The following is a 26706-nucleotide window of genomic DNA, read 5'->3' as shown; positions in this document are numbered from 1 at the left end:
AAAAATTGCCCTCCTCTCGTGCAATTTTCAGGGCACGATGCTCCTGAAATCCCAAGAAAGCGAATTATACGAGCAATCGAAGGTCTCCAAAACACACAACCGCATTTATGCACAGTATGGAATAGAAAGACTTGAATGCCATTCCTAATTACTTTAGCTCTATGATATTTGCATGAGATATGAAATTAAAATGGGATTCAAGGATTTCATTTTCGTTTGGTGAATTAGATCCAATTAGTACCAAGGGGAATTCTTTATCGTGGTAGAAATGATAATGAAACCATCAGTAATGGTTTCTATGTCGTAGGGGCTCTCATGATTTTATGTATTACCATTCGATGTATATAGCATGCACTAGGTCAGGTATCTGTTTAGAAGAATTTTTCTAAGTAATTTCTCTGTGATTGTAAAATTTATAAACAAATTGTTCTCGTCGTATTACTTTCGTTTCTATTTTCACAGCCTTTTGCAGATGAAAATGCGCCATCGTTGAATGGTTAAGAAATGTTAAAGTTCTATGGCCCTTGGTTCCTCAATTGCGATCTCAAGATCTAAAGAAAGAAAGATTCGAATGAAAATAATTTCGAGGTGCTCATTTAGACTTGAAAGGCTCGGTCTATAGAGAAGTGTTCGAATTAGGAACAGAGTGAAGGAAGCTACGTGTAAGTTTTTGTTGAGGAATCAGCGAATTTTTTCATACTTGAAGTGCATTCGATCCGAATCGGAAGCTCGTTAGGAATTCAAGCAGCATCCTGCTGCATTTCCGCGATTCTGCGAAGCGCCACGCTTTCACGTTTCTTTTTAGCAGAGCAACTTTTTACGTTTTATATATCTCGAGCGATGCCCTTAACTGTGCGCGATTATGCTCCAGCATGGCGTTCCAATTTCCGATACGGACTTCCACTCTCTTCTGTGAAAAACATGAACTTCACTTGCTTGTAAAGATTCTACACATGCACACCACATCTCATAAGGTTTCGAGCAGTCTAGTTTGTTCCTTTCAGAAATAGATGAAGTAATTGCTTGGCAGTAAGACTGCTTCGTTTAAGAACAGATAAAAAGCAATTGAAGATACCTGAGAATTTCTCAGAATAATATATCACATATATTGCCAATTGCAGATCGCTATGTAATTACTATTATTATCTATACTTATTAGTATTGACAACTACAGTAACGAGATAAACGCTTCTAATTTTGGATACACTCTAAATTAATTTTCATCTCATTCATTTTGCTCTCTAAAACGCTAGATTTTATTGTCAGAAATTGAATAAAACTATCCTCCCATTATTCTGTCAAGTTTCCACGACCAGTTATTTCAGAAATTGGAATCGCGCGACAAATCTCTCGAAAATTTGTTCGAAAACTCAAGCCGTGAATGCAGCAGCAATAGCTGTACATCTTTTCACACGTGAAGGGTAGTAATTACGAGTTACCTCAGTGAACAGATGGAAGAAAGGTCCCCACAGGAAATCTGAATAAGAAAGATCGGATCTCGCGGTATTCGGACGCCTCGTGCTCGTCTCATTTTCCCACGTCTCCGTCATTGTTATCAGGCCGTCTTTCCAATTCCCGTTTATCCTTCTTCCGCGTTTTCTGCTATTGTTGTCGCTCCGCGGCACTCGCCCGTCTACCAGTCGGTTAAATCCAGCTCGAGAACTGAGCAGACGTGCTCCCTTCGCGCCAAAGAAACGAGAGAACTCGACAAGTCCCTGTTGAAACTCCACGAAATCTTCCACTGTTATTTCGCCTAAGTTAAACAGTTTTGGTAACTGTTTTACGGATCAAGTAGAGGAACGAGCTGATCCGTAGTTAAGGCGCTATGTTCGTGTCCCGAATGGAAGACGCGATGCTATCAGTGAGAACAAAGTTACGGCAAACAAGCATCTCGAGTCATCCAAAGTGAAGCTAGTGTTTTCGCCCTTCTCCACTTTCAAGTTCCCTCGTTCGCCTTTAATGGCAAATTTACCTTTTTTTACTTCCGTCGCTGTCTATATCGGGCTATTGTACATATTTCAGCCAGTTATATTTACCTTCTTTTTTACTAATCGGTTTATGTCTGTAAATGGAGCGCTCTGGATGTTTATTATTACATAATGGTTAATGATCCTCTGCTAAAACGATGGAAGTTTCTTCGAATCCATTATTTCTTATCGCATCAAAGGTATCATTTTGACAGAAAGCGATTTATCAAAACTCATCATCGTTCATTTCTAATTTACTCGTTTTTTCTTTGAATCGTCAGTTCCCCCGTTCTTGTAATTAATTATCAGCCGTACTCTGTCCTGCATTTGCGATCTTTCTTTCTGAAAGTTTCTTATATGAGGACTGCACTTGGAGTTGCGATTCACTGAAGTTTCGTTGAACGTATTAAGACTTCGGAAGATCAGTACTTCTCGGAAGTTCAGAAACTCTTGAGAAGTCTGTTGAATCGCGGCGATCCGCGTCAATGCTAGCTATAGGATAGAAAATTCGATGCTTTCGAATATTTTGTTGAGAAAGGATGAGTTAACTGGTTTGGTTAGCGATGTCATTTTCTCTGATAGCCTTAATACCTTCCAATGTAATTTTGCTGTAAACGTTCGTCGTACAGCTGAAAATAAATATATCTCAAGTAGAAGCATAAAAAAATTATTGTAATATAAGACGATATTAAATTTAAATATTTACATATATAGTCTACAGGATAGATACAATTTTGAAGATTACAAATTTCATCTTCTTCTGTTGCCATAAATTTCCAAAGTTTTCTTGAGATCAATAGCAAGTCGAAAATGAGCCACAAAAGAACGTCTTCACTGTCCAATGTTAGAGATTCAAGTCAGAAATGTATTTTATCAGTTTTCATTAATTCAGTTAGCATTTTAATCGTCGTTGCTAGACACTCGAGACAGGGTTCAGGTCTGTTCCATCCCCAAGATCTCATTATACACCCAAGAACCATTTCCACCGTAGTCAAGAGCTTATTGTTATGGATAAAAATATAGCTCTTTAGACAAGGCGTTATTATGACAATCATGAATGAAATTTCCATAATATAATGCTGCTGTAAATTCTGAACAGTGTGGGCGACGGCATCGCGAATTTCATTAACCGGATAAATATGAAGGAAATGCACGGGCCATGTCCTCGCCGTTGAGGCTGCAAAGCGACACTGCCCTCTTCGTGGAAAGTGTATTTGATCGAACATTACCATGACAAAGGTTGTCGCCTGTGAGCACACGAACACCCCTATCTCCGCCCAGTACGTTCCTGGCTTTACTAAGAGTATCACTTCTCACCTTGACACGCTTCTCACAGGCCCCTCTTTCTGGTACTCCACTCCACATATATTTGTGTAGGCAAATTTACCGCGATTTAGTGCCAAAGCAAAAGCTCGATTCAAGCTTTTGACGTCGTTTTAGGAATATAATTATTCTTGTGGAGAGTCAGCTGGAAAAAGAGGTCGAAACTGTCGATTTCGAAAATTCAGTGATTCTATGTTTGGTTATTGAAGGTCTCGTAAAAATAGTCCTTGCCAATTTTTTTCCAGGAGAGAAAATATGGATATTCTACTATTTTTAAATCTTCTTCGATAGATTAAAATTTAAAAAAATATTCAGTCTATAATTTGGAGTAAAGGATGTTGTATCAAAATGAATTTGAATTTTAATAGCTGTATGAATCTACAGGTTTCGAGTCTTACGTAGTGTAGATGTTTCAAGGAAGAAGAGAAAATTTACATTTCAAGTACGTGAGTGATTCCTGTAGTCACGTCGTCAATTCTGCTTCCTTATTTGGGGTTTAAGACGTCGATAAACGTGGTTTCTCATGCCACTCCAACTCAGGGAACCCTGACGTCCTTTGGTCGGGGGAATGAAGTGGTCAGACGGTGTAGTTACATAGACCAATGAACCTTGCTTAAGACTGTCAATTAAAGCGTGATATAACCTTAGTGAGAGAACTTCCAACGTGCTGAGAATGAGTCCAGATTCTTCATACAAACCCCTGCGTCTGATAGTTGCGCTACAGATTTTAAAAAGACAACGAGGGATGTACAAATAAGAACGATTCCTGATAAAGAAAGAGTAAATGAAGTAGGTTCCCACGTCAGAGCATGTCCCGAGATATTTGCTTATCTCTTCAGGTATCGGAAATCAGACCTGACTCGATACAACATACCTTACTCACCACTTTTCCTATGCAATCTAACTGATGAAGTATTGACATTTCTCTGGAAGACTGTAGATGCAATCGGGTAAAATTTGCGCTCAAAGTTTTGCAGTCGTCAAAAGAAAACTTGACAAAATGAAGTAGGTATAAAATCGTGTGATAACTAATATTTTGGACGTGTAAAGGTTTTTTTAAATCATTTAATTTAGTTTATCAACCTTTAAGTACTTTACACAGGTATAAGTTCAAATTCAAATAAAATTTGAATATTTGAGTATTTGAAAATTTGAAAATTTGAATATTTGAAAATTTGAATATTTGAAGACTTAAAAATTTGAATGAGAAGCGCATTAGGAAAATATTCTATACTTCTAAAACTATACGAAAACGTTTCACAAATGATTTATGCAAACCATCCTTTGATGCATTTCATTGATCATTTCCATGAGAAAGGATATAGGGATACATGCACGCGTTCACAGTCGTATATCATCATACGTCCACTGCCACGCCGTCTTTCGCCTTGGCACAATTTACACGACCGATTGTTTCCAAGTGTGTAACTAGCGATTTCGGGACGATTCGTAAATGGTCCGTGAGACAGCGTGATTTATCAATGAAGCCACCCCGCGCAATCTGTCTGTAACGACTAAGAATACGACGAGATTTTCTCCTCATAAAACACGTGTTCCCCCGCCATGCAAATGCTTTCCGCAAATGAATGCAAGCTTCCCTTGTTGCTTCGAAGTTAATCAGAAGATTGATGCCCCGATATAAGTGCGCCAAATTTATACTCTTTCTCTTGTAAGACACAGTATTTCTATCCTTGCTATTTATGTTTCCATCAATTCCAAGTAAATGTATCAAGATTGAAGTCGCGTCAGGAGTTACACGAATCACTCTCGTATATTAATCAACTATGCACCGTCACAAGCAAACGTCGTTACGCAGTTATAGATTGAATCGGAACAAACGTACGAAACTAATTGTAAGGAAGTAATTGCTGGCTTTCCTCAATCCTCGACTCTATCCTCTGCTTCCTGACCAACAACCCTGGATGTTATTGGCGGTTTGCCACCTGCAGCGGATGCATCTTGCCGCGGTTTACACCGCACGGTACCATCGAAATGTGACCTCGAACTCTTATCTGTCTCGTGTCAGGAACAGGCTCTAAACGAATTAAAATCCTCTGAGGGGAAAGAAACTAGATCCAAATTCCTGCGGGAAATCCGTGCCGAGTATATTATATCGAGGCTATACATACCTATTCTACTGACACCTGTGTGCTGAGCATCCCAAATGGTTCAAGTTCTTCCACTCGTATTGAACCGTTTGAAAAGTAAATTAATAAAAGTTTTATACCGAAAATAAGGAAGACAAACTTGTTAAAACATTTAAAATTTTAACTAAAAGAATAAATATGGAGCTAAAGAAAAACGTAGTTTACTCAGAAATAGAGTACATTTTTGTTTTTCAGTTTGTGTATACTAATTTCGATGGAGCTGTAATTTCACACGATATCCAGAAGCCCTTTACGCAACTGGGATTTCTGCTTGAAGCAGGTACTATATACGTCAATGAGTTTCGTGAGTAGGGTCCATACGATCTGGTAAGAGGACATATAGATTGCGTCCATTATGATGGAATTCATAGTAGAGTGAGAATAAACGTTAGTTTGTCTGTCCATGTTCAACAAATATTGCGGATATCCTGCAGCCGCATAAACGGAGTAAATTTAACATAGATTTGCATAATTTCCATAGTGAAGATCTTAGAAGACGGATTAACGCGTTGTGGTTACGGTATTTTGAATGGACGAACATTCCAGGGCGTCGGGTTGCTCAGTTGCCTGCTATCTTGGAATACAGATTACGTCTTCATATACCTAAGGGTAATTTAAAACGCTTACACACTTTCGGCTTCTTTAATAATCTTTCCATTCTCTGGCATTAAATTGTATCTCTGAATATAACTCAGTGAAATTTAGACGGACGTGTAATTAAAAACATACGTTTTATCGCGTGGTACAATGGGTATCGTAAACTCCCTAAAGACACACAATGAAATTTAAATACATTATTAAGTTACCCAGTGTTGAGAGATAGATTAATTAGACCCAGAATAACGTTTTCGCCACGAACACGCAGTCGTTTAAATTATTAACAATGTTAATCCAAGCGGTTGCCTTGAAATTCGAAAACCATTAGCCGCGTTAATTCGAAATGTTGTTTCCTTATTAATTTAGTAATTTCGAGGTTAAATAATCCGCGAGCGTATCACGTTTCCTCGCATCAGCTGTCATATATGTCCTCAATGTCCGATAACTCTCAGAATTTAATATTTATAAGGGATTTACTAAATCTATAACTTGAACATAGTCTAGTACATATTATATGATCTGATTAAACCCTTTAAATGGTAGGAATCATCCAAATTATATGAGACTGTAGGTCTTTGTCACTCTAAATCAAATTATAAACGAATAGGATAACCCAGTGTTTGCAGCACACAAAATGAATCAGATAAATAGAAATACATTAATTAGAATTAGAAGTTATCTATGAATCATAATTAATTATCTGAAATCAGAAATAAAAATGCTTAAATTTTGACTAAACGTGCATTAAGCTCTCCTCTAAAACACTCTATAATTCTTCAGCGTAACAGTGATTGAACATCATCATTCGGTAGACAGTCCTTTGTCGACTTCGATCGACTCATTTATCATGCAACGAGAGCATTCACGGACCGCGAAAAAAGGGGGCTAATGGTGGAAAATATTTGCCTTTGTCAAAGCGTAGACTATCGCTCAGAGTCGAATAGAATGTTCCTAGCCAATGGATTACCCATACCACTGTTACTAATGACGCGGTTGTCTAAATACACTGCGGTTGAACGTCGCAACTTTCCAACGCGCCGAGATAATCCGTCCTCGGCAACTCTCGATCTGACAGCAAAAGTTACTCGAAGATAAATATTCAGAACGATTGGTGTGATTCCTAACAGAAAGCCTTTGCTTGTCTGAAATCTTTTTGGAACGTTTCAGAAGTAGATTTTGAGGATTTGAATATGTCTGACCACATATGGGGTTATACTACTTACCGAGTTTCTGAGCACAGGTACTAATATACAGGAATTATGTTAATTGTAAGAGAGTTCAACACACTCTGCTATAACACCTACTGTATTGACTGCATACAGAGGTTAGATTACCTAGTGGTGAATGGGCTTGCCTAACAATGAGTTCCTCTACTCAATTAGCGTTCAGCCAGTGACGAAGATTTTCTACTTACTGGGTGTTTAGGGATACTGCTTTTGTGTGGCTTAAAATATGAAATACTATTCAGTGATTTTTGCAACTAAATGCGTCAGTGATCAAAAAGGAGAAGTTAAATTTTATAATAATGGCATGTAGTCAATCCTTACAATCGTTTTTTCTAATAATAGACAGAATATAATATATATACGGATTTTCACTTAACTATAAAGGTACAGGATTATTGAGTAGTTTTCTTCTTTCATCAGTTTCCCTGTTTTAAGTAAGATTATTAAACTTGAATAACTAGAGCTGTGTAAGTCTTCAAGACTGAGTTCAGAGCTTCGACTTAAGGTCATCTCTCTTGAAGTACAGTACAAGAACTTCTCGACGAGCGAGCTTGGAAAATTGACCTGTCTCCTCGACAAGGATAGGTCGAATATCACTCTCGTCGATAGTTTGGTTTCTAGGTTGAAAGTGCTTTGAAAGGATCCGCAAATAGAGTGCATCAAAGGCGACAACTTTCTTCCATTGAGAATCAGGGAAGTCGATGACTAATGCGAGAAAAGGTTGATTAGCATACGTATGTACGTTTTGCTTCTGATTCTTCGCTCTTGCTATTTTAATTCGAGTTGTAGATGATTGTATATCTAGGGCAGTTGAAAGATCACCTGAATCCATTATCGAATGTTTATTAATACAATATTAATGATAACACAGATCTTCTTTTCAAGCCATCTAATTGTAAGTTAACCCAGGTCAGTTTTGGTCAATATGTCTCAATTGTTTCCACAATAGCAATACATTCCATATATTAGCATACTATGCATCACAAAATCAAAAAAAGAGATTAACCTCAGCAATAATTCTCCTGCATCTAAAATTGATGAAATTCTAATAAATTTCACGAAATGCTAATAAATTTAGCAGCGACATGTTCTTTCCACTTCCATCGGGAGCAAGCGAATTTATTTCCCAAATCGACTACATTGAAAGTCAACAGATTATTCCCGAAACTTCGTTCCCACCATAATTCCTAGAAAATTCAATTCCAAAAGCTACAGCGAGTCTGCCGTACGATGAACTCCACAAGTGTTCGTCGAAGCAGACAAGCACGCGACACACGCTCTCGTTGGAACGTTTTCCGAAAGTCAGGAGCGTTCCTCCGTGGAAACTCGGAAACTCTCGAGGGCCAGGCGTGTAGCACGCCCTCGAATAGAGTAGGTTCCTACCCCGAAACGACAGTATTATCCTCGAATTTCCCCGAAATCGAGCGTCACGAGCGCGATCTTATCGCGGGAACGTGCCCGCAACTCGACCCCGTTTTCCAACCATGACTGTCACGACCGTGATGCAATCAACCACCGTCTATGTACTCCCTCTCACCCCCTAAGAAGACTCCACTTTGACGCTTGCATATTTTTCGGCTATCGCAGGGGTGACCATTCTGCTGTCGCTGACAGTTTTCCTGAACCTCGTGGCAGAAAGTATGCCGACGACTTCGGACGCTGTCCCTCTCATAGGTACCTATAATAATTATTAACAGATGGTAATTACGCATCCCTTCCCTGGCAAGCGTGTGTTACGCTATCTGTTCTTTGTGTCTGTAAATATGTACATATTACATATATCGTATTTTTTGCCTGTCGTTGAGTACACCCTCTTCAGGAAGCAAGTCCCCCAGAGAATCGCAAGGAAGAAAAACGCGAGGGGAAAATTGCGTGGGACGGTAAGAACGTTGAAGGTCGTTCAGACTTACGAAACGATTTGACGACTTCCGCCGCCTCGAACCCTCCGAGTCTATTCTTCGAGGGTGCGCCAATGAGAAAAGGACAATTTCGATATGGGCGTAGTTGGGAAGTGGTCGGTCCTGGGTCCACTGACTATCTTTCCGTTACGACAGAGTCGAAATAGCTGGTGGACGCTGCGGGTACCGCGATTGCACGGTTGCCTTAACGCCAGATACGAGTTTCTTCTTCGCTCTTGATACGCGGCAAGTAGTAGAGCGCCATGCTTCTCTCGTGATTTCGTTTCGGTGGTTTCGTACCTTTGACGTCGTGATCAGTCTTTGATGGGAAAGATTTAGAGACGTGTCCGGGTTTAGATACGATTTTAACCTCTACAGGTTTTGTTTATTTGTTCAGCACGAGCGATTTTAGATTTTTTTAAATCTTGAATTCTTGGAGCCTGAAATTTTCAAATTTTCAGAAATGTTTTTATAAATCTTTTTATTTGCTTTGTTACTTAAAGGTTCTTCTTTTATGCAGTGTTTTTTAAGGAATTCTATATTTTTTTATTTCTTTTTTTGTATAACGAAACAATATTATACGAGATAACACTAATTTTTCGTTCACACAAGAGTTTTATTTGAGTTTCTCTTAATTGAATATATGGGAACTGATTCCAAAGTGTAATAACGCTAAACAAACGAAAATTTTCTCTCCAGTTCGAAATTAAATTTTTATTCATGTGTAACTAGCATTAATTTGTTTCCATCATTTGCTCTATTCAAAGCTGGAATAAACTTTATTTGTCACCAAAAAGTTGTTTGTACCTATTTTGTTGATTTAACAAGCTCCGAATGGAAAATGGTGCTTTGCTGGCTAGCACCTATAATTGTTCCGCGAAGTTAATTGCAAAAACGGAAATTTGCTTTTCTGTCGAAGTAGATAGCGAAATATTGCGGGCTCTCATATTTTTCCCAGTTTTCCAACGAGATTGGAAATCGCGTTACGTCGAAACGCCCCGTCGGTTATGAATCATCTCGATGATTTAGAATGAAAATAAGCTGGATGGATGAAAATGCAGGAAACGTGTCGCGCAAGGCGCAAAATCAAAATTGAAATATTATTCTTTTCTAAGGTGTCAAAGTGCAGCAAGTTGTAGATACTTGTGACTGGTAAGAAAAATATTTCGAAGAAAAAAGCTGTTCACATTTTGAGCACTGATGAAAATGAATTGTATAGTGTTTGCATTTGTTAGTAAAAAAAATCGATTAACTTAAAAATCGTATCGTATCGCTATAGAATTCGCGAAAGTAAATATAACAAGATGCACGCAATACATCCAAGTGGAGCACTGAAATTCATGCATATCAATTTATTTAAAATTATTCTTTTATTTGTACAGAGTATACATTATACATGGATATTAATCTTGCGCATAGTATGCTCTGCACTTCTATCATTTCATATTAAAATATATGCAATTCAATTTATTTTAAAAAATTTCTTTTCCACTTCCTGTATTGCAGTACCTATATTGCAAAGCATTATATTAAATAATTTTAGAAAATACAGAAAAATTTCTTTATCTACTTTTCTTTTATTTTGTAACGATGATTTGATCAAACTCTGTATTTAATCACCCATTTAGACAATTGGAAAGCAGTATCAGTAACAGTAATAAAACTAGACTTTTATGTTTTAATTAACAACGTATGCTCTGGATTTAATTATTTCCCATTATCGAGTTTATATTGTGCAATATAACCAGCTGCATTCGAAACACGCCACTTGTGCCATTCCTCTAAAATTTTGCGGAAAAGCTTTGAATGCCAGTAGATAGAAAATTCCACAGATACGTGGCTGCGTTCTAGAAATGTCAATAAAATTCATCAGCAACATGGAAACTATTTCTCTTAACCATATACCCATATTTCATTGGCTGATCAATCATCACCGAGAAATCCCACCATCAAACGTTCACTTATATTTCATTCTCGAATTTACTCACTTTCACCTGCGACATAATTGCAACATTCGAAGTTTGAAGTTGATTTTAGGGGAACATTTCTTGCACTAAATTCTGCAATCGCAACGCCGTTGACTTCAGCTTTAACGACCCTTTAATTTTATTACCAAAATTTCTATTTAATGTCTCAAACTCGATGGCAAGATTGTGTCACCGCTATACGATATTACATCATCAATACTGGAATAAGAGATTCGAAATTTGCCAGATCAGCGAAGTTATCTCGGAAATTCGCTGTGCTACTGAAACGATTACGCAGAAATTTATCACTTGTCATGCTCAGCTGCCATCAGATTTAGACATTCGAGGAGACAAACGCGTCGCCAGAGGGACTCTCTTTCTTTCATAAACGCTCTTCCCCGGGAAAAGAGTTCCCGACGGCTCGGCCGTTATGGCATCCTGCGCATTAAAGTACGTGCAAGTTTTAAGGGCCATCGTGGCGGCCCGGGACCCCCGTTCCGAAAGTTGTAACGCGTTTACACCGAACAACTTTCCCGCTGTTCGCTCAAAATCCTTTTTGCGGTGAACTGGACGAGGCGAAATTCTGAGTTCTCCCTGTTACCGCGAACGAATAGCACGTACCACGATGTACGTGTTAACGACCAACTGCGAAACACTTTTCAAACGCTTAATCTGTTTGGGATGAGATTCGTACGTGTCAGTTGTCGTGGACCGCGGTTGTAGCGAACGAGTTGGTGAAGGATTTCTTTCTCCTAAAAAATTGAAAGGTAACAGCGGTAGTAATTTAATTTTTGTGTCGAGAGTTAGATTTAGGGGAATGGTTTCGACTGGTTTGAACGAAGGGGAGCGATTGAAAATACAATTAAACTAGATCAGTTTACCTAAACTGAAAAATATTGCGTTTCCTGCATTTGTTGTCCTTCTAGCTCGTAGCATAACAAGGTGTGATCACTCAGAAATCCTTTATTCAATAGAATCGAATTACTTTGGTGTGATTAAGGCTAGTATACGTACAAAGGTATACGTACCTGTACATCGTAGGCGAGAGATTAGATCAACGAAATTTAATCTGTTATTTATGATCATGAAATATTACAGAAGAAAGAACGAGACAAGCAGGCGAAATCTCGAAGTGGAATTCGGTCATTTATTTTCTTTCTCGTCGATATTCTTTCAACGTTTCTTTCTAAACCCTTCTGGAGTCAACTATCCGGCTTGTGTTACGTTACTATTTAGATTATCACCCCGTTTCAGGATGTATGTCCACGACAAGTGCCAAAGATCGTAGCTGCCTGAGAAACTGAGTTCCCATTGGCAAACACAAACTCTCACAACCATAGAACTAAAATACAACTACATTAATTTGCCTCGATAGTTAATCTGACTACTAATCCCTTTTCAATCTGTTCTTTCATTCGCCAATGGAATAACCAAAGGGTTGCTCGGACTCCAAGTTTTTGAGGCACATGTATTGCTGGTACTTATACTTGTTGGAACCTTCAAAACATGCACGGTTCTTCCCCCCTCTGCCCTTTGATGTATTATATATTGATTGTTAGCGTTCCACACGACAGTTACGTGTATTTAGAAACATACGTTAATTAACTTAATTGTCCCTGTGTCCCCGTGTCATATACTAGAGAATTACTCGTAGCACACCGAACACCTAGGTATATTGCTGTGTTAATTGCCTGTTGAAAGGAGCCATAGTATACTCATAGTCTGCCGTTTCCCCTTGGGGGTTTAGCAAGGGATATTCCATCAGTTTATCGGAAAGCCCGTGCAAACAGTAAGTTCAATTTCACGGGCTGATACGCGCTACTTCAGTTATAACGCGATCGAATGCAGCTTCGGTTGTTTTTTGCCCTAAAAAATAATAATTCTGCTCACGCAGTTGAGTTAATGTTTTAACATTTTCTTTCGTAACCGACGATACTCGTACACGTAGCGTTGAATGTAAAATACTATACTCGTACTCAGGCGAGATGCACATATTTTCTTTTAATATACTTCCATTTGGAAAAGTAGAGTACTTATTATTCGTTCGACCCTGAGTCAAATGAAACGGATACTTTTAACGATTCCGAAAATTGATTTTAGTTTTAATGGATGGAATCGATAATGGTACTTTCGCGAGAGAAGTAATGGCAAGGAAAATTTGATATTATTCTGAACGGCCTTCGTTGTATTCCTTTAGAATGAAATAAGAGCTAACTTAGAGATCCAATTTATTTCCAGCTCAGAGGTTTGCTCATACTATCGCGGCTACTGTATCGAGTCTTGCAAAAGGTATCATGTTTGGAAAGAAGGAAATCAGTCAAGTCTTCTTAATTAAACCAATATTTATTGTTGTTGTGTTATTTATGCAATTAGATGTGTAGTTAAAGTTTGCTAACGAAAGGACTAGTGTCTAGTTAAAAAAGGAGTACAATATTGATAAAAGGACGCAACAATTTCTCTGTTTCGCTACGCAGTACAGTTCAAATCACCATTTCACGCTCTAAAAGAGCCTCGTCAGGGTAAAAGCAGACAAAAGCTACTCAAAAGTCCGACAGGAAACGAATAAAGAGTCTCACTTCTGTACATCTGACACTCATTGTTACATCCAAATTCGAGGCTCACAAACGAGTACATCCGACACTTTCTTCGCAACAAAAAAGTTATTCCTACCCGGGCGAGTAAGCCACCGCCAGTTGTCGAAAGATAAAGGCTCACATTGTCTTCCGCAATCTTCGAGGGTGACAAATGAGGAAGACAATAGAAAGCGACTGGTGGATCGGTCGATCTCCGCGTCACTCGATGGTCCGCTGCTTTTCGATCCGCGAGAGCGACGAGACCTATAGAAAGCGGAAGCAAACAGTGGAAATGGAAGAAGAGGAACGTTTAATCGAAACCGACTCTTAGTTTCAAGCTTATAAAGCAACCCAACTACCCTAGAACGAAAAATTGAACGAAATCATAAGTGGTGCAAAAGTTACAGTCCACGAACGTACTTAAACTCAGGGGATCGCCTCACTGGGCTAGAAACGAATCCATTTGTGCGTGGCTTAGTTCGAGGAAGAACGTTCCTTTATTTTCTCTAGAAGTCATTTCCTCTGGTCGCGTGGCCAGTCGTTTTTTTTTCTCTCTTCTGCGGTCGTTGTTCTCTCCGCGACCCCTCAATGTCCTTTTTCCTTTTTTTTTGCGCGCGTCGCATCAACCGCCAGGGTAACCAGTAACCACGATGCGGCTACACTCGTGAAAATTGTTCCCAGCTGACTGGAGGCAACAGCGTTCCAGCGGTGGCTACCCCTTAGCCACCTAGCTAACTTTCTTTCTCGGGCAATTAGCGACGCACGTGCTGTCCCGCGCAAAATTAGTTTCCAACGAGCGATCAGAGGAAGTTTCAGCTTTTTTCGGCGGGTTCGATCGGCCCCGTGCGGCTTATTCCCGGCTCGGCTGTTGTGCCGATGGAAGCGAGGAATTCCCTCCCGGAGGGGGGCTGTTAATGAGCATCGAATTCGCGGGCAATTAGGAACCACGGGTGATTTATTCGATCGTCCTTTCAGCATAACGAAGCACTCTGCCGCGGCGCCGTGGGAAAGACGATTCTGCTTGTCGTCGGATCCTTGGCTCGAGTGGTTAGCTGGAGGAGCTTGTCCAAGGGATTAATTGGAATTTGATAGGAAAACGTTTCGCCTCTTTCATCATGCCGCATTTATCGTCAGCAATTTGTGTGGAATTTATTCCCTCGACTTTCTCGTCCCGTTCAAGACGAGAGTTTCTATGGCGCAGTAGTACAGGTCAATCGTGTCCGCTCCTTTGCAATCTCAACCAATGACAGCAAGTCGATTCATACGGAAAGTAGGCTGATGAGTTCTGAGAGTTTTGTTGCTGAAAGAGGAGGCTTCGGATTGTTTATCAATGGTGGTGCTAGTTTTGGATCCTGGCACTGATCAGTAGTACAAGTCAATCGTTTACTTTGGAACTGGTAGAATTTGACGAGGAATCTTGTTAAGTGTAACAGTCATTTAAAAATTTTGATACAACTTTCATAGTAACATTCCCTTCCTAAATTCCTAGAGAAGTTAGCCATTTGCCAATTTCTCGTTTCTTCATTCACAGCGTGGTCGTGTTACGTTGCCATTACTACTTGAATAGTCAACACATTTACAGTGAAAGTGTTGCTCGCGACATAACCAACGTCCACTGGTCTCTTCGATTCCCATTACCCAACGATCAAACACCATTATTTTCCCAATTCGACATTGGCTAGGGTTTCACCATCGAGCCGCGCACGTTCCGCGATATTCGACCGACCGAATGGAAATAAATCAAGACAGCGTTTCCGATAACCGCGTCGGTCGCGTCGAAGCGATAAACAAAATGAAAAAGTGAGGGACTACGAACGCGTGTCGTCGGCGACTACGCGTTGCTTTGAAGCCACGGACGACTTCTCTACCCCCGTTATGGCGTTGTCCCGCGCAATTAGTGTTATCCCTTAGAAAATCGATGTCTACCTTTCCAATATCGGTTAAATGAAACGCTGCCCGTGAAACGCTCAGAAAAATGCTTTGTAAGGGGATCGATTCCCTCTCGGATATTTCTCTTCCTTCTACTCTTCCTTCTTTTTCGAAAGAGCCGTCCTTAGTGGCTTCCAGCGGAACTGGAAAATCTATTTTGTTAGCTTCGGCGCTGCCTCTGTTGGAACATTTTCTAAACAAGATCGCCTAACGCGATAAGTAACAAAGTTAATTAGAAAAACTGCAGCGAGCACGCGAACCAAACAACCCTTTTTCACCAGTTGTCCTGTTTAATGGCATTGGCTAATTTTATTTGCAGTCGGGCTCCATTAATGAAAAACCAACTATTTTGCAAAATTGATCTCTGGATGCATTATACATGAATCGTCACAGTGCTTATCGCGAAAACTGCTGGTCCTGCGCAATCCTGTGCGGTCGTGGCAGACTGAAAAATAAACTCGTGATTGTTCGTCGCGTCATTTATGGTGCCCATTTGTTAATTCGACACTGTTGGTAACCCAGTTTCGCTCAGTGACGGACTCGCTCGAAACCCGATGGAATAATGCATAACGACGGCAAGAAAATAGCGTCGAGCGAGAAAGCTGATACACGGCCGACGAACTCTGACGCTTTGTCCTGATATTTTTTAGGGCGGCTTGAACACGGCCCTGATCGAGGCGCCATGCAAATTTATGCGGAAGCTCGCTCTGTCGTACAGAATAGTCGACTCAGAAGACAGGCCATCACTGTCGAACTGTGGTTGCGCAAGCGTTCATGTACTGTCCTGATAGCGGATTTCGTATGTACCTTATGTACCGAGACTAATATTGTATACATAGCATTCACAGCGTACATTATTTATGCTGCTATCACGAGCTTCTTTTTCCTTAAATAAATTTCCTCCAGACGCGGAGATCGGTGCATGGAGTCGACCCAGTGATGCCCTGTTCACGTTTCAGAATCATAATTTTCCTTTTAATAAACAGGAGAAAGATGTTAGGGTAGGATGGGAAGACATAAGGGATTTTTGTTTTATTTGGTGAATGATGGACGCTGTTTTATGAATAGAGGAAAGTATCTAGTAATTGACACTAAACTAGTTATCGACACTTTCGATGAATTTAACATCGCTAGTTTGAAATTTACAAGAGGTTATCAGAGTGATGATACTATTAAACTATACGTGCTATATTTTATTATAAATAGTCTACTAGGTTTTGCTCAAAGTGTCAATACCGTCTATGTATATGTATTTTGTTATATGAAACGTCATAATTAGCCTTCTCATTTTTGTATCGCTATTAACAACATTTGTGAATACACTATATCGCGCCGTGAAAAGGAGCAATTAAAATAATATTTAAAAATTTCATCAGATCTTGCTGATATTCTCGTCACCTTTTTACTCGAAACTAAATTATATAATTCTCTCTCCGCGTTTTTTGCTCAATATCCACGGCACGTTCGTGCTGTTCCACAAGTAATTACAATTTTACTTAGCACAGCTTGAAGTTCCAATTGAAAGTTTAAATAGTGAACGAAGGGATTCACAGAAATTTAAACTAGAATAATTGACACGTGAGATGTAGTGAAATAAATCGAATTAAGAGTTTTTCCAGCGATGTTTATTAATTCTTCAGCATGTTGGTTCTTTTTAATATATTTTTTTTAAACTTTAATCAGAAACGAAGAAGGTATAACGTATATCAGTACAAAGATTGAGATAAAGGATCGATATTATTTAATTCCGCTTCAGTCTTCCCGATTAGAAGAAAGTTTGTTCCAATTTCAGAAATCGCTTTTAATCCGATCGAGAAATATTATATGAATCTGAACTCGTTTTATCTCCCCGCTTAGACGATTCCATCTCGAACATACGTGTGGGTACACCTATACTTCACTTGTGACCGTGTATGTGTTTGTACGTGTAACATCGAACGTAGCAAATTTCAATTTCCATCACAGTTCGAGACCCGCGATATCGAATCTGAAGGTCCCGGACGGTGTACCGAAATCAAGCGACATAAAAAGTTCCCGAAGTATTAGAAACGCAACTGTGCATGTAACCATGAACAAAACGTGGTATCTATTCGAATCTGTGACAAAACGAGAAAAAAGGTGTCGAGAATAATAGGAATTCTGCATTCCTGCAAACCAGCGCGTAAAATAAAAAAACTGGTACGTTAAAAAGAGGTCGATTTGTTAAATCAAACGAAAATTAGTAAAAGTGTTTCTGTGTCTAAATACATTTAATTTTGTTTAAAAATATACGCACCAGTACTTTCACCGAATTTTTATTGTAATTATTTGACGAAGGAATTCGGTGGTCCCAATCCTCTAATGAAACACAACGATAGATTTAGTACAAAAAATGAATAAATTAAAACCTGTCGCACGTTTCTTTTACGCCAAACGGGTATACGCGTAATTACGTAGTCGTTTACGTGCTCGATGCAGTTTAAACGAAATTATAAAATCGCCTCTTTAACAAATCGCCAGGAATTCGAGCGTAAAATTGAAGGAATTAAATTCCGTAGCCATTAGCGAGAGGTAGCCAGCAGAAATAAATTTCTGCTGGAAGAGTGAAACGAAAAGTTTGCGAGGAAAATATCTGAGAGGGCTCCATTCGCACGAAACTTATTCGCTTGTTTCTCAGAAGACAGTTACCATCGACGACATATCGTCCAGAAACTTATTCGATCCTGACAACTTCGTTACTCACCATTTTCGTTCTCCCTCTTCTTCTTTTTAGGTTCTACTACCTTTCGCGATCGAGATCAAGAGATAGTATTAACCTTTTCTCGACTACGCTGACGTTTTGCTTTGAAAATATTTCTATAATAACTAAGGTACCTTCAGAATGAAAACTCTTCTTTTATTCAAATCTATGCAAATTTATAAAGTATATCTTTCAGTTTTCAGAAGTCTATTACAGATAGAAGTTCTCGTGATATTTCTCGGTGTAAGTAGCACTTTAGTAGCTGAAAAATCTATAGCCGTACTAAGCTGTAATTTCAACAACCAAGATAAAAGGTTCTGCTTCGAAAAGGAGAATAAACTCCCAAAGGGAGGAAAATATCCTGCGCGTAAGATAGTCAAAACTTCAAGGCCAGCAAGGAAATCCTCGCGTGCTTCTGCTTATTCCCAGAACGGAGTAAATCCCAATTCAAACTCATGAACAGATCCTCACATTCTCCTCTTCCATGAGTTCTGCATATGACTGATACATTACACGGGTACATCAAGTTTGCAGATGTAGACAGTTAAACTGTGGAAAATCCATAGAGAGTAGTTCTAGATGATAGGGAGATTTCAAAAGTCAAGAGGCGCTTGAATTCCAGCTGAATTTTGAAGATTCACGGTTTTGCTGTTCAAGTATCTATGATTCCAGAAGCTACTAGCGTCATTCGTTCTCTTATCGAAGCAAAAGGAAGACACAGGTGATCTCTATCCCTAACCACTCTCTGACTTCGTACGCCCAATCAAGATAGCAATGTTGAAGTCTCAGCAAATTCCAATTCTTTCCACAATTGAACCTTTCTCTAACAGCAAAAACATTTCCTTATCTCCTCCATAACCCAATGTCTGCGCAATGGTGCATTAACTCTCGGTTAGTTTCAAACAATTTTAGAGCAGTTTCACGATAATACCCATTGTGAATCGCAAGTAATACTATTAAATCGATTTTAATGGACGTTCAAATGTTCGACAATGATAAACGTTAGAATATGTGTATGACGATCCAGGAGTTGCGCCAAGTGGCGTCAAGTTGCGCCATTCAACTTCAACTTCCTCCCTACTTTGACGTCGTCGTTTAGTCGTCGTAGGTCGGGGATTCTTGTCGTTCTCTCGCGATTCCGCGTGTTCCTTAAGACGGCAGATATGCCCCGTAGCGCATACATCATCGATTCGAGTCAAAGCTGACAGACAATTTGGATCCGCGTTACTGCCTGAGCAGAGCTGAGAGTTGCGAGAAACGAGGAAATAGAGGCAGAGCCTGGGTGAAACGATGTTGCAATAGCTCGATTTAATGCCTCGCGACGCGATCAGTTTTATTCTTTGTCACTGAATCCATACATATTTCGGAAAAGTATAATATGAACCTGTCCCAGGAAATAGATGCCGTGCTTACCTTCTCCAGATTCGAAAGAGAGCACTTTTATTTCATATTTTAGTATTTCATACAACATATTGCCTATTGCTTATGTCAAATTCATAAATAAGGGTATAAATTTGAAGATTTAATAAACACCAGATTTTGAGAAAATTAACCATTTAGATACATACATGATGCTTCTAATGAAAATTGTATACTATATACCTTTTTATAATTTTACAAATACATTTAACGTGGCGTACACTATATATACATTCTTAAATTATTGTACTATTTTACACGAACATGACTACTTTATAATATCTATTAAATGCTTCAATGTCATTAGTGCAAATGGTACTCTAAATTCTAAATGAAGCTAATATAAATTCCATGGAAAAATTTCAGTTGGTCGAGAGTTCGACGGGTATGTCGATATATACATATATTTCAATGTGTCGATTGGAAACAATTACTTAGACCGATATTTTGCGCAGCAGCCTGCATATATCTGAATTCGAACGCGCCACACGGAATGAACGTCGCTTGAAGCTACATCCGCCAGGGTATGCTCGATTGAGCACGCTAAGTTAGGAACTTTCTGATTAGGTAATAGACGTGATTAGCCAAGTTCAGGATGAACTTGGAATTACTGACGCGTTTAAACGTCGCGTGCAAGCTTTTCTAATTAGTCTTCCGCTCCAAGCCCGTACAGATTTGGCTCTCTTCACTGTTCCAAATCAAGTGTTCGTCCACGTGGAGATATTTTCCTCTCCCACTTCATTTTCTCATCCCTGATTTCAAGCTAGAAACGAACAACGGTTCATTCGGAAAGATAATTCATGAAGATTGACGATTCTAAACTCAGAGTGAAACGCAGTATATCCAGTTTCGATTTCAGAGATTAATTAAAAATCCAAATGCTAATTACATGTATCAGTAACTAAATTCTTCAATACAAACAGCATGAATGCTTGCTCGAAGAACAACATAATCTATATTTCACGCACGGTGAAAATATCTCACTCTCCCTCAGAGTAAAATCTATTACACGATAATCCAAGTATTTTATTGTGCTTTATAGCAGTCGTGCTTCGTGATACCTCGAGAACTGTGTCGTCTATAAATCCACATTTCCTCAGAATCCATCGTGATTCAGCTAGGTGAAAAATTTCACGTGTGATTGAAAATTTCATCTTCCTTCGTGATAAAGAATATTAAACGCTTGGTCATTTTCTATTTGACTTCAGGTCACGTTTAACACGTGGTCCCCATCCAGAAATTGCGTCGAAGTGCGACTATTGAACAGGTAGTATCACATGGTGCAAATGAGAACAAGGAAGAAATAAGAGCCACGTTCGAAAGTGTGGGTCAGGGGGATGATAAACGTCAGCTCGGGGAAACTTGGTTCGATTATCCGCTATACTTTACGGACCGTTAAAGGCGTGGCTAATGCAAGCTATAAGTTCAGACCAGAGGATTACCTTGGACGATCTGGCTGTCCGTTTCGCTCGGGGTTATTCCGACGAAAGGCGGTTTAATTGAATTAATAAAAAGACGCTCGCGATTACGCCGACAGCGGTGAACAATTGCAAAGGGCTGGCCCTAGGCTCGGGGAAATCTTCTTAGTACCCAAGGCACGTAATACTCAACAAATTGTCGTTTCTCGCCTTATCCCAGAGATTTAATCAGGATTTATTCGCTAAATTAAATACCTCCCTTTTATTTTGGTTATTGGGAAAGGAGTTGCACACGTTTAACAATTCCGTAGAATTATTTTGGATTAATCGGTTTGGGTGATAACAGGCATTCAGTCGGGGAGCGTTAGTGAAATTACAATGCAAAATGTTGGTCGGTTCAATTGTATCGTGAAATAGTTGCCGACGGGGATGGAACCATCTGTCTGCGGTTTCGGAAATTCGTGGAAACGGTCGTTTAGTTACATTACCGATGAGGTTGTTTTTATTTGAGGTTTCCTGTACATTCAAATGGAAAATAAGTTTGTTCTACTACTGAAAATCTTTAAAACTCTCAAGATCAATAATTTTAGCTCCCAATATAGTAAAACGAGAGAGGGGTGAATTGAAAAGAAATTATTTTTACAAAAGATTCATAGTTTTCATGAATTATTTCAGATCCTTCTCTCTTATTAATTTCGAAATTAGCAATCGTGCCTCTGAAACTAATACAAGTAAACTTTTCCCATTTGCTCTTCACAGTAGAAGAGATCGCGCAGTATAAAGCTTTCACGCTATCGTGAAACTTTTCATCGACTTCTCGTCTTTCTTAGGTAGATACTTTGTCGAACCGGGGGAGTCGTTTTCAAAATACTTTCCCCCATATCAGCGGATTATCGGGCTCAGAATGGAAATACTTTCCCTTTTCACGTCGCGATACGTAAGCTCCCAAACTTGTCCTTTTTTCAACTCGCGAAACTTTCGGCGATAACCGTGGTTATCTGTCGCATTACCTGCTCCCTGTATCACTGGGGTTTACCCTTTTCTTCTTCATTTTTCCTCCTATTGTAGGAGGGGAGAAAAATGTTTCGGGAACCCGATGAAATTTTACAGCCCGCTGAACACAATTTGTTTCTTTCCCACGGCAATACGGTCAGTGGTTTTCATAGGGAATTCATAGCACTCGTTGCTCTAACGATCTTGCTCGGTTAACGCTGGCGAATCTACTTGCTTTTACTGCTGAAAGTTCCGAGTCATCGGCGAACTTAACAAAAAATTATTAAAGGGGATTAAAAGTCTGTCCTGCGAACGTAACTTTAGTACCCTATAAGGTAGATGTACTATTTCATTTATTATTCATCACGTGCGTTGCAGTAGGAAGACGTCGATGAAACACATGAAATATGAAATCGTATCGCTGCGGACATTCTGTCTGTTACTTTATAACGAAACACAGGAAGAAAAATGGAGAGATGTTTTTCAAGGAGACGATACATTATCATAGACATAGATAAATTTCTATTTTCGTCTTGTACCTACTTTTTCTGAACGTTCTTTATTTGCTACCTTTATTTCTAACAGAATAGAGTCGACAACCGATATGAATATAATTGGATTAATATTGAAGGTAGAATGTAAATGAGAGAATAAGTTGAGTGTAATATAGGTAATGATTCTTATCAGAAAGATACAAACTTGTCTAATATAATTTAGTAATGTTCATACTGTTTAGTAATATAAATATTAAATAAGAATTTCACTTGATTACTCAAGATGAAAATAGTAAAAATTCGTACCAACACTTACCACTTTTTCCTTTTATCGACGAAACAGGAGTTACTGAGAGATTCTGACATTTTCTATAACGGACATCTACATCGTCGCCAGAGCTCCCTGTACAGTTTCATAGAATCTGTTAATCCCAACGAAAATACCTGTCGATGACCTGGTGCTAGATGGAAACTGGCGACGAACGAAATCTGTCATTCCCCTTTCCTCCCTTTCCTATGATGGATCGTTGTTTAGAATCACTCATATGTTCGTAGACCGAAACTCGTACAATGGATAAACGATTTTTCCAAGAGGTACACGTACCAGCTTGATAACTAGAAAACTTTCCAATCGTCTCTTTCCTTATTTCTTTATATTCTATTCCCTTCTGCCTCTGTTTCTCAACTTTACATCTCTCCATTCTCTCTTCTGTGCGCTTATATCATCAATCTATTTTTTTCTACTTGCCTCTGCGTGAACTTCCACTCTTTGACTCTCATTTTCATAATCGCATAGAGCAATTTTTCTTCCTTCTGATATTCTTCGGTTTCTTTTTTTCGACTCTTTTAATACACTCTGTGCTCTGTCATTTACCTCCCTGAATTTGGAAATTTCGTGTTAAGATAGGTCTACACTACACGTTATATAATAAAGTTATATAACTTTTTAGAAAACAGAGAAGAGACGTATGTTTAACATCATTTTTAGAGTTAAAGTTATGAGTTGGAGGCACTTAAGTCTTGATTTTTAGAACTCGGTGTTATCGCGTTTTTTGGTATAAATATAGCAGTGCAAGGGGAAATAGAAGTCTGCCGTCGTAGGCAAAACAGTACACCGCAGCCTCCCCCTGGGAAAGCCGACGATTTTTCCTGAGGTTTTACGGACCGCCCGAATCCGCTCACGATTTAAATGCGCCATTAATTCTACGGTACACGAGACGCTTTTTCCTGTGAACCAGGCTGCGCCTGCGCTTCCTGCGCTTCTTGGATCTGTTCTACTTGTCCTAATTGAAAATAAATCTTTCAAAGTCGTTAGGAATTACTTTTATAAAATAGTGATGCACGCTGCTATTCTAGAAACTCCAGTCAGCAGGATCCTTCGCTGAAAAATAAATAGAATTTCATACACATGTTATTTCGAGGAAATATGTATACCAAAGCATTGCCCCCAAATGAATTATTTCTATTTGTGAACGTTCTTCGTCGCTTTCTAATTGCGCAATTACTCTAGAAAATTGGCAACAATTATGGTAACGTGGGTAGAGTAAAATCGTCATGCACGAACGAAATTGCCTTTTTTCGGGGACATTAATATTCAAGAAGAAGCAGCGACGTGAAGAAAAAATGCATTCGTAAAGGTACTTTTTTCCTTGATAAAAATGTCACTACGAGAACCTCGGTGGTCATGAATTCACCCTGTTGCGCGGACGCTCCTCTCTCACTATCCGCATTATTTATTATTTAACTCCTGCCTCCCAAAAGGCTCGATAAACAGTCGCTATTTTCCGCAATAAAATACCTACAACATTGTCTCTGAACACATTAGTTTAGATTTTGGTTTCCCCACGTTGGCGACTCGTTCTCTAGCATGATGCATCAGTTATCAGAGGCTGTGTATCTTCTGTAGTATCAAATGAACCGACTTTTCTGAAATATCCAAATCTGAGGACGAAGATAATAGCTGCTAATAAATATTAGGTATACCAAGCTTCCAATTTTCCTCATCTACATTAAAAATATTTTCATCTTCACTTTCTTCTATTATTCAATTATTCATAACACTCAAAGGGTAATCCCCGAGCTGAATAAATGAATTCACATATCTCTAAAATTTATAAAGATGCGATAAGGGCAGAACCTCGACCTGAATTCTAAACAAAATATTCCCCACAATGGATTCCAAAATATTTTCTTCATATTCTTCGATATCATCGAAAGCTGTACTCAAGCTCCTCGTTCTTCCTCGATCCCCAAGTAGCTCTAAATCTCAATCTCCATGAGAAACAACGACGACGATGCTTTCACGTTCCCCCCACCTTGGTTCTATCGCAACAGAAATATATAATGCAGCGTCCCAAATTCTGTTTCAACGTTAAGGAGTTGGTACTAGCGACGGTTTAAGATCAATCGCGTCCTCCATTCGAGGATCAGTCACTCGATCCCAGATAAATCCTCTCGCTTCGATTCCCATTCTTCACTTTATCGGGTGGCTGTTTTTGAAGCCGGGGATTCACCTGCGTGTCTTGATCCCCGGATCGTCAGTCGTCTGGGACGACCAACAGGAAAGAGCCAAGGGACGACGCTCGTGCCAATGGGTGAGCACGATCGTCGGCTTACTTGCTCCGGGCACGAATACGAAATGGATCATTGAGCATGCTGGGCTACCGACTGTTTCAGGAGTGACCATCTTGTTATCGCTGACGGTGTTCCTGAACCTCGTCGCCGAGACCCTGCCCCAAGTCTCCGATGCTATACCTCTCTTAGGTACATTGAGTTTCTGCAAATAGATGTGTACCAGAGTGGATCTCTACCTCCCGCGTTCGAAGTTCCCTTTCCCACCTAGATCTCCGCCCTATTCCCTCCGATCTATTTCGCGGACGAGAAGATTTCAAACAAGTACCTACATTCTTTTTTCATGAGCTTCGTTTAAAGTATAGATGAGAGTCATGATTCTCTGATATTGATCGAAAAATTTCCCTCGTCTGTTTTTTCTGTGCGGGAAAAATTAATTGCCGAAGTTTCGTCATTAAGTTACCGTTAACTGGAGTTTGGTTAATTTTATTGGAACTATGCACTCGCTTCTCTGCTAATTTTGAAATTTAATATTTCGAAAAATGCTGTTTGGGAAACTAGAACTCTTGTACTCTGCGAGAAATTATGTTTATTTGGATACTTTGGGAGTAATTAATAGAGGTATGCAAATTGGAGGGATGCAAGCTCACTCTGGAGGAATATGTTTGAAACTCTGTAAGACTAATTAGACATTAAACGAAAATCTAATTTAACGTTAAATAGAGATATTGTTGTCGATTAAGGATTTTTGATAACAATGCTCGAATTCACGCATTGTTACTCTCCTTCGAACACAAACAAAGGAATAATGTTGGGAGGAATTTCCTTCCTGTAGTTTCAAACAATCCTCCCCACCCGTGGCTGTAGTTTCAGAACTTCGTGGCGAACTTGCCGAAATTTAATTGAATAAGTTCGGATCTCAAACGCGACAAGTCGGTGTCACCTTGTGTACTGAAAATCCTTGTCGGGTTCTATACCTGGCCAGGTTTTATGACCTTTTCTTTCTCGATATGACAACAGCCTGAGGTCGAATTATAAACATAATTCGATTAGTATCGTGTTGACAGTCGTGTCGAGAGGTCGTGTTGCTTCTTCAAGTCTGTGCCTTCACCTTTGCCAGAAGTGTTTGAAGTCAAATTTTCAAAGCGTGTCTATTTAAAATTCAAGTTAATTCTTTAACGAAGTGTGTTAATTACAAATAGTGCTTCCTTAAAGTTAATTATAAATGGTTCATTTCGAAAATTGAGTGACGTGTTAAGCAACTATAAGTAAGTATTAGTATATTATTTTCGAATTTACAAATTTTTAAAATTTTCAAAGGAATTCTTTATCCCTGGCGATTCATTTCGCGTGCAGACTCGTAAAGTGTACTACATCTAAGCGCCTTTGTATTTACGTCTTCAACGTCATGCAAATGTCACAAGCTATTTTACGTCGACGGTACAAAGAAGTAACAAACAATTCT

The 26706-nt window shown here is 39.2% G+C and overlaps 1 protein-coding gene across 1 annotated transcript in view; it reads left to right on the top strand.

The window, feature by feature from the left end:
• Nachralpha6 (nicotinic acetylcholine receptor alpha6) overlaps positions 1 to 26706 on the top strand; it is a 213056-nt gene that overhangs the window by 145019 nt on the left and 41331 nt on the right. The window contains exons 8-9 of the mRNA XM_076381441.1: positions 8848 to 8934; positions 25347 to 25433. Of these exons, the coding sequence (XP_076237556.1) occupies positions 8848 to 8934; positions 25347 to 25433 (174 nt within the window). The remainder of the gene's footprint in view (positions 1 to 8847; positions 8935 to 25346; positions 25434 to 26706) is intronic.

This window comes from Calliopsis andreniformis, chromosome 6 (genome assembly GCF_051401765.1).
Source record: "Calliopsis andreniformis isolate RMS-2024a chromosome 6, iyCalAndr_principal, whole genome shotgun sequence".
Lineage (NCBI taxonomy): Eukaryota > Metazoa > Arthropoda > Insecta > Hymenoptera > Andrenidae > Calliopsis > Calliopsis andreniformis.
This window is presented reverse-complemented; position numbering and strand designations above follow the sequence as displayed.